This window comes from Daucus carota, chromosome 3 (assembly GCF_001625215.2).
Source record: "Daucus carota subsp. sativus chromosome 3, DH1 v3.0, whole genome shotgun sequence".
Taxonomy (NCBI): domain Eukaryota; kingdom Viridiplantae; phylum Streptophyta; class Magnoliopsida; order Apiales; family Apiaceae; genus Daucus; species Daucus carota.
Window position 1 is genome coordinate 43,411,700 of NC_030383.2, and position 9,508 is coordinate 43,421,207.

General features: G+C 32.8%; 1 protein-coding gene and 1 long non-coding RNA gene across 2 annotated transcripts; one reads left to right on the forward strand and one right to left on the reverse strand.

Moving 5' to 3' along the window:
* Nucleotides 1–1,127: 1,127 nt before the first annotated feature.
* LOC108213348 (uncharacterized) lies at nt 1,128–2,830 on the forward strand. The gene has a single exon (XM_017385135.2). The coding sequence runs from the start codon at nt 1,460–1,462 to the stop codon at nt 2,522–2,524; it is 1,065 nt and encodes a 354-aa protein (XP_017240624.2). The 5' UTR covers nt 1,128–1,459; the 3' UTR covers nt 2,525–2,830.
* Nucleotides 2,831–7,706: 4,876 nt separating this feature from the next.
* On the reverse strand, nt 7,707–8,521 carry LOC135151306 (uncharacterized). The gene is made up of 2 exons (XR_010290012.1): nt 8,236–8,521; nt 7,707–7,998 (listed from the first exon to the last, which is right to left on the reverse strand). It is a non-coding gene; the product is annotated as an uncharacterized LOC135151306 (long non-coding RNA).
* Nucleotides 8,522–9,508: the final 987 nt, after the last annotated feature.

Sequence of the window (9,508 nt, forward strand, 5' to 3'; positions counted from 1 at the left end):
AACAAAGAATTTAGGAAGCTTATACAATTCCAGTTTAGAACTTTCTTACGACAGGTTTTGTTTGTAAAGCAAACAAGACACTCATGACAAGAGGCCCGTCACTCTCTACTCTTTGTTTCTCTTTTTTTATTTTTTAATTTCTTGTTTTCGGGTTAGATGTGACTTTCATTTTCGTTTTTTGTTAACTTGAATTAATGTGATTATATTTATCGTTTAGTGAATAAGAAAGGGGCACGGTCTATTCGTCTTTTCAATTTTGTATATAGCTTCGATTCATTGTACAATTACCCTTTCCAACCAAATAGAAGTCATTTTCTTCTTACTTTTATTATTTATTTAAATCACAAGAACATTTTAATTGAAGAAGATCGTACAAAATAAATGATTGATATTTGTAAATTACATGCATGAACCGTATAGATAATTATGTTGGAAGATATTTCTGTTCTCTAGACAATAGATTCTTAAAAGATAATTTAAACATCTATATATTCATTTTTATGGGATATATTCAATTCAGATTTAATCGAATAAATAATAATTATTAAATTTTAATAAATTATAATATATTTAATTTTGCGCGGAATCCAGCAAAGTAAAAAATAATTTAAGAATTGATATAAGTACTTATGATTCACAATCACTCAAAATCTCATCTATTGCGAAGAGATTTCTAAAAAAATAAAATAACTAACATTTAAGAAAAATATCATTTTATAACGTCTAAAAAGTCACTGACTTATAATACCTCAAATTCTCGTATCTTCTAAATAATCTCAAATAAATATAATCAGATTTTCGAATACTACGATATCATTATAGTTTTAAGGATGATTTAAAATCTTATTAAAATATCCAATATTCCCTTATATCTTTTTAATTTCAATAAAATACACGAGAATTTCATTAACAAAATGATTTATTCCTTAAAAGTTACACTAATGGTGATGAATCATCTTGTCATCAGTTTATCATAAACAATAGAGAACAAACTAAAGATTCAATTAAAGTACTTATATAGAACACTAAAGATGCCATGATATTCCATTTCGAAATATTAAAAAACAATCCCATAAAATTCGAGCAGGAGAAAAGATAAGATATTATGAACCCGATCATAAAATGCACAAATAATCAATAATAGTTAACGGTACAATATATTAGAAATTAAACACTAAAAATTCCAAAGCTTAAAACGTGTAGAGGATATAGATAAATCTCTCACACAAAACGGTCAAAGGAGTCCTTGTATCTCTCGTACTAACGACTTGTTCACTCTCCGCAATTTATATATAGAATCATCATCATCACCATCTCTAATCTATACATACATTACATACACAAAATCTCCTCCCCATCAAAACATCATCATCTATCCTTATCTCCCCCTCCTCATCTCATATATTTCTCCCCAACATTCTATTATTTGCATGCAACGCAGCCCTTTTCTTGATCATTAATGGCGACAACAAGAAACAGAGAAACCCTAAAACCAGGACGTGTCTGCTTCTCATTCGCAGCCTACGCCAAGAATCTCATTGACACGTTAATCAACTCCAATGTTCAGGTGACACATGGCCTCACGGATTCTGAGTTTTCGTGTATTGAATCCACGTTTGGGTTCACATTTCCGCCTGATCTGAGATCGATTCTCCGGGAAGGGCTTCCGGTGGATGCGGGGTTTCCGAACTGGCGATCATCTTCGACTCAGCAGCTTCAGATTCTTGTGGACTTGCCGGTTTTGAATTTGTGCAGGCAGGTTTCGAGGAGAGAGTTTTGGTTGGATTCTTGGGGGATTAGGCCTCGGGATGATGATGAGGCTGTTGATTTGGCTAAAGGGTTGTTGAGAAATGCGCCGGTTCTTGTGCCTATATACCGGCACTGTTACATTCCGGCGAGTCCGGGTTTGGCGGGAAACCCGGTTTTTTATGTGCATGGCGGTGAGATTAGGGTTTGGAGTTTTGACGTGTCAGGGTTTTTTCAACAGGTTGAGTTTGGTGGCAATGGGGAGGTTTCGAGGCGGCCGACGTCGTTGTCGAACTTGTTTGACGCGCCGGCGTGGGCTGCCACGGAGGCGAGGAGGATAGCGTTCTGGACGGATTTATCGGAGGGGAAGGGGGAGGCGCGTGGGGAGATTGGGGGAGCGCGTGAGGACACGCGCGGGTGGTGGAGTGGGGAGCTGGGAGGGTGTTTGGAACAAGTGTATGAAAAATTAAAGGAGGGAGGATGGAAAGAAGATGATGTCCGAGAGATGATGATAATGGACGGCTCCGATGAAAAGTTATCATGGTCATCTTCATCATCGTCACCACTTGATCAAGATGATAGTAGTAGTAACAGCACGTGCATGAAGGATGAGGTGGAGTTGCATGTGAGAGTGCTTTCGGGGACTTTGTTGCGTGCGGGATGGAGCAGCGAAGATGTGATGGAGTTGCTTGGGTTCCAAGATGATAACACAAACTGGTTAGACTTTAACAAAAAAGAAGACTTTAGTGTAAATAACACTTGTTTGACGAAAGTGTAGTACATATTTCTACTGGCAGTTTTGATCATATAACATATTGCATACTCATTGGTTGGTAAAATTCTTTGTTTCAAAAGACATTGGTTTGAGTTGAATTAGGTGACATATTAAAGTTAGTGATTATTTGTTGATGTGAGTTTTTGGTAGGCAAAATTCGAAAATGTAATATTCAATAATTAGCCCATATGTTTCTGGGGTCCCTGCTAAACTTTGTGGTTGATTATGTGTATAAAAAGTCTAATATCATCAACATTTTCATTGTTGTGGTTGCGGGTATCTGCTATAATAACACGCTTTTCGCACTTAGTTCATTTTAGTAATGAGGTTATGGAATATATGATGTTTAAAGTCTTGTGTGTTTTGGACCTTTGGTATTACTTTTCATTCTCTATCTTTTAAAATTGTTTTCTATTTATAAATTATTTATATTTAACAAACTCTTTATGGAAAGGGAAGTGGACTTATAATATTTTGGAAAATTTTTAAAACAATTTAGAGCTAGAAAATACTTTTTCTGTTACAAAAATTATTTCAGTCGGAAAACTCATTATTAAATTTCAAAATTCTAGTTGGAAGTGGAAAAAATGAATGGCCCCAATTAAAATGTGTAATGAGCAAGACCTGTGGCAATAATGTACGAGAGATTCTTGACTACCGACTCGCTCTTTAAATCACACAAAGATGTTATCTTTTTTGTGACCAACTTTCAGATAGACTCCAACATTAGTAAGTAGTCCCAGTATAACTCAGTAATCTGTAACAACAAATTGACTACTCCAGAACAGGGGTGCAAAGATCGCAATGGGATCCCTCATAACAAATTGACTCAATAATTTAACAATTCGACTTTGAAAACAAAGTCACATAATACAACTAAAAAGCTCAATAAACTTTTGTGCAAGACATAGCTACAACATTCTAGTTCCTCAGCCAATCCAGAAAACCTCAGTACATGTTTTCTTATTAGTCTTTAACCGAAGACACAAGAAATGGCATCATTGTCCAGACATGGAGATGCAAAGTTTGTGACATCCAATATAATTTAAATCTATCAAATTTACCCCAGTTTTCCAAGAGTGTTTTCTTGTCTAGTTGCCATTTACCCAGTCTTTTGAACACAGAATTTCTTCACATAGGCCGGTAATGCTTTAGTTCTTACCAAACAGTTTAAACTCCATGTAATGTCATGCCTCCCATGTATAAAAACTAATTATTTATTTCTTAATATTAGATGTATCTTCTTTTTTTTTTTGATAATATATTAGATGTATCTTCAAATAAGTTTATAACATAAAATCTTAAGTTGTTAAGTACTTACATTTTTTCATCAAAAACTCAAATGATGAGTCGTACAATTAAAAAATATCATATAATTATAAAAAAGAAACTAAAATAATATAATCGTAAATCTATTTATTACTAGTAACTTTGTAGATAGGCCACGCATTTGGCCTTACGCCCTGACATATGGTTGCATAGCAGCAACAGGGTTGACAGTCTTTTACAGAGTGCCAGAAAAAACCTGAGTTGGAGGCTTTAAAGGAAGTTTCAATGAAGAAAATGAACATAGATTTGAAGGATCATTCCCGGACATGTTTCGCAAGGGACACTCCATGGTTGTTGAGCTTGTTAGTAGACCAAGAGAAGATGAGGGTGAGTATGATAATGTTGTTCAATATAGCATAAGAATCATTTGAACCTTCATTTAATACCTTAAAATTTTAAATGTCTGGTTCTAAACATGGTATCGTTTGACCTGATGAGAGAGGGGGAAATGGGATTTCAAGTGACGGAGGGTGTTGAAATATAGCATCAGATCCATTTGGACCTTCCTATGACATCAGCACCCTTGATCGGTACTCTCTGCATTTCATGTTTAAAGTCTTTTTCATTGTTTGTTCTATTTTCTCTATACAGAACTAAAAGAAAAGATTTTATGACCAGTTTTAAAATTTTCGGGTAACAAGGAAATAGTTTCAAAGCTAGTTTTTGAATTTCGGTCTTACAGACATATTACTTATGATATGGATTATACTATCTGTTGTTTATGCAATCACTGGATATGTAGTTACATATGCTGGAACTTTTGAGGTTTAAATTTTATATTTATACTCGAATCATGTTGTTGATTGTTTATAGAATATTCAAGTGCATTCATCTACACTCGAGTTTAAATGATACTCGTATATATTTAATCTTAGTATACTGAGACACCATTTTGTTTATGTTGATATAGGTCCTCAACTTCGAGCAGTCGGCCATAAGAAGAATGGCAACTGGCAAATAAGAAAAACTCGACTGTGTCTAATGTGAGGAGTGCAGGTCTGGAAAATGATCTTCATTGGCAAGTGCCAGAGGTAGGCTGTTTGAAAATTAATGTAGATGCATCTGTGATAGATGGACAAAACACATTTGCCATAGGAATAGTCCTCAGAAATCATCAAGGGTGCTATATTACAGGTAGAACGATGAGATTTGCAGGTTCTGTCTCGGTTATGGAAGCAGAATTGACAGGCATCCTAGAAGCATTGTTATGGGCTCAAGAAGTTGCAGCTGATGGAGTGGTGGTTGAGAGTGACTCGAAGCTGAGCATTCATGCAGTACAGGAAGGCCAGGAGAATCTGATGGAGTCTGGTCACCTGATGAATCATTGCAGAAGTATTTTGAGTAGTAATGATCGTCTCTCACTTAAATTTGTTAGAAAGCAAGCGAACAGGGTAGCGCATAAACTTGCTAGAATTCCGTGTGAGCTTAATAGCTTGATTGTAATACCGTCTCCTCCGAGTTATTTGTTGGAGACACTCTTGTCCGACAGTTTGGTGTTTTAATGAAATCCGCATTTCCTAAAAAAAAAGGAAAACAAAAAAGAAAGAAAAGAGTGACGGCCCTAAGGGCTATATGTTGGACGATGGAAGACGGGATAAATCTTATCATACCTCACTTGAGATGCTGGCTAAGCATGATGAGAGGTATATGCCATAAGAAATTGCTGCTTGCTTATTATGGTGGATTGGCGAAAAGCTGCAATTAATGGGTAGTTTATTGAATGCATCTCTTAGAAATTCTGACTAGAATTCTAACTCACGTGGTGCGTGTTTTAGAAGGGCTGTTCGATTCCACTTTTTCATCATTTCCTAAATATCTGAAATTATAAGAGAGATAAAAGATACTATCTGACATCCGTATCTCTTAGTCACATACAAAATAGTAATCTCTTTTCGCAACCAAACAAACAAGATCATATTGATGCTTAAGAGTCCTACACAGACCCGAAGGCAGAGAATACACACAGAATAACTCTAATACCATAGGTTAACTACACATTAACCAGGATGTTCTCAAGTAATTCAGATATATTATCTTATTCCTCAATCGCAGAAGTAACAACTTCCTGTGACACGTTATAATCCTTAGGCGCCAACACCGCAGCTGAGAAATGACATTCCCAACCTCTAGCTTTGACTGTCACACTTATAACTCCGATTTCTCTTCCCTTATCTCATCCTTAATCATTTTATCAAACCCTTTGGACAACTGAGTGTCCCCAAAAGCAACTAATAGGAGTCCATCTTGAATTTTATGTGATGGTACATCTTGGCAATTTAAATAAATATTAGAAACTGATTGCATTTTACTTCTCATCCGTAGTTATACTAGAGGCATTGGCAATATATACCGGACACCATATAAATACACCAAAATATATTAATCACTAATTTAAGAAGAATCACTCCAGAGCCCAACATTCCGCGTGGATTATAATTATTTCTTCGCCTCCATAATGATAATATGATAAAATGGTTTTCGACTAATTACAGTGAGCGATGAGCTCTGATGCAGCTTAGATAGTTGCAGTGCGATAACAATGGCTACATATGGCAATGGCAAGTTAGTTTCCTTTAAGAACTGTCTTATTCATGGGCATGGTTAGAGACTCTAGGTTGCGTTGCCTTGGATGGAATGAAATGAAAAATTAGAAAAAAGAAAGTATAAGACAATAAAAACCAAATATGAATGAGTTTAAATTTCTTATGACCAAGATGATAGGAAAACCTGATGAAGGAGTGGAATAAACAACCCTTCTAAAACACTTGGGTTAGATTTCTAGTTCAAATAGTTGGAATGAAATGATTGAAGTATTGAAAATTATAGACATTTATTTAGAGTACAAATTTTATTCCATCCTCCCTCCATTCTATTCGATCCAAGTGAACACAAACTAAAAACTTATATGCAAGGAATTAATGGGATCATAGATTAGTGTTAACTTGTCAACTAAAGGGTAAAACAAATTTAATAAGATAGATAAAAGGGAAGAGGAAATATGATTCATATAGGAAAATGCTATAGGCATAAAATTGAGTATAAAATCTTTCAAAAAAATATGTGTTAAGTTTTGATTGAAGCATTACATCACTACTATTAATGTATGTTCTTTCAATTTTCTTTAAGGAGGTCATCTCACTTCGAATTCAGGTCATTTTGTAACTCTAATTATCATTATCAACAATTTACTACTTGAATTTAAGCGATCGTTTATAAATAATTATTTATTAAAAAATCTCAGAAAATTAACATTGTAACACTTCCACTGCAGGAGTGTAAGTGAGAAAGGAAATCAATGAAATCCTCTAAAGATATTTTAACAGTTGATTTAATAATTTTAGACTTATAATAGTTAGAAACTATAAAATAATAAGAACACGGGATCCATAAACTGCTTACTTTTATTTATCAAAATAACTCATCCACTATTCCAATCTCATGTAAATATTACGAAAAAATATATTAAAATTTAGCCTTAGTTCTCAATTCTAATAGAGTACATAGAGAGAAAGAAGTGTTTATTTTTTATTTTTGAAATTTACCGCTCTTTTCTTCAGCACGGTTTACTCGAGTACTTGTTGTCTTTTTTTTTTTCCTTCCTTCCACTTTATAAATAATCAAATTGAAAATGACAACAATTGAAAATTTATAAGCGCATTATTATTATTTTAAAAAACATATAGTATATATTTAATTTTTCCACCTTTCTACTCTCGTTGTAATTTTAACCAACATACACTTTTGTCCATCGACCACCAAAGTCTAGAACAATATGATAACATAAAACTCGTTAAATTAAATATATAATATTGGTACACAAAAAAGGCTACTGAAACATTAAATTAAACATTAAATCTAAATAAAACAATTTTTTTCATTACTAGAATAAGATTTACAGTACAAAGATATATTCGAAAATCATCTTCTTCCTTATATGTCAACTTACAAAGTGTTCAGAAGCTAATACTTCTATATTTTACAATGTGTTATATTGTTTAGTAAGAATTATTACTTGTTAGGAATAAGAGAAAATACATTATTGCGGAAAAGGCCAATGATACTCCATCGTTGGCTGTCAAGATTCATCTACTGCAATATGCAATGATCTACTTCACCTCAATTATAACGTCATGCATGATCAGCAACCCCTAATCCAAAGAAAAAATAATTAGATTATTTATTCTTAAATTTTTTTTTATAGTTTAATAATACAACATAAAATCTTAACTTCTTATATAAACCGTTATAAAATGAAAATATGTATGTGCGTATACATATATATATATATATATATATATATATATGTATGTATGTATGTATGTATGTATGTATGTATGTATGTATGTATGTATGTATGTATGTATGTATGTATGTATAACACTTACACAAATAATGAATCTAATGCAGACACATGTTATAACAGCCTAAAGTGCCCAACTCATCAATGCCAGAACCATTCCCAACTCATCAATGCCAGAACCATTCCTGGAGATATATGTTCAATGCATCCCTGTTGATGCTGAAGCCCCATCTACATGATAAAATTCCAGTTTATTAATCGAAATTCGTAACTATGTGATCATATTATTATGAAAGATTTATTAATTGCAAATTTATAAATAAATATACTTGATAATATTTAACACTTGACTGGCAGTTTGCGCTCACAACCAATATATCTTTAATCAAATTATCTAAAAATGACATTCAAACCTCCGGTAGCCCATCCTGGTAAATTCCTAAAGGCTTCAGAGCTGTATGCACTCTTGCTCTCATCACTGAAAGAGATCTTGCCTCTGTAGTTCCAGCTGCATAGCGTTATTGTTAGAATATTAGATTCGTGAAACGATGAACTAATTCAGTTATTATCTCTATAGTTTTCATGTAAAGGCCTTTATTCATTTTCATGTAACTACTTTAATCCTTTCATTTAGTAACTATTGTAAAATCCTTTATTTCAAAATAAAGTTGTTCTTTAAAAGTAATAATTATAATTAAATGTAATATATATACAATAGCGTTGCATAAATAATATAATAATATTGGATAGAAGAAAGAAGGTATTAAAACTAATATTGATTCAATGAATATCTTTTATTATCTAGAAATATTTAAAAATAATGTTTTTCTTAAATAATTAAATTACTAAAATAATATATAACTATATTTACGACTTAACTAGTGGAGGTCTTGCGAAAATAAAGTTATTCATCAAACAGTTATGAATATATCTATTGATGAGATACATATGTGTCTCACTTCCGAAATAATCATTTGTAATGCTAACAAGTTAATTTTAATCATTATTAAGTCTATGTATTCCACAATAATATAAAAATAATGTTAATTACATAAAAATAAAAAAAAACACAATACACACACAAACACACAAACACAGACACACACACATATACATACATATAAACACACACACAGACACACACACACACATATTCGGTACCTGGATCGGAGTCTTCAGATTTCTTAGAGCATTTTCTTCATTGTTTGCTGCAAATATTCATCAAACATATAAATTGTAATTAAAGATTAATGAAGAAATAAAAATATATTAAAAGTCGATATAACCATTTCGAAAAAGTAATTCACATCAAAATTTTTGTTCCATAGTCAAGTTAATAAATATACGGATCTTCATTG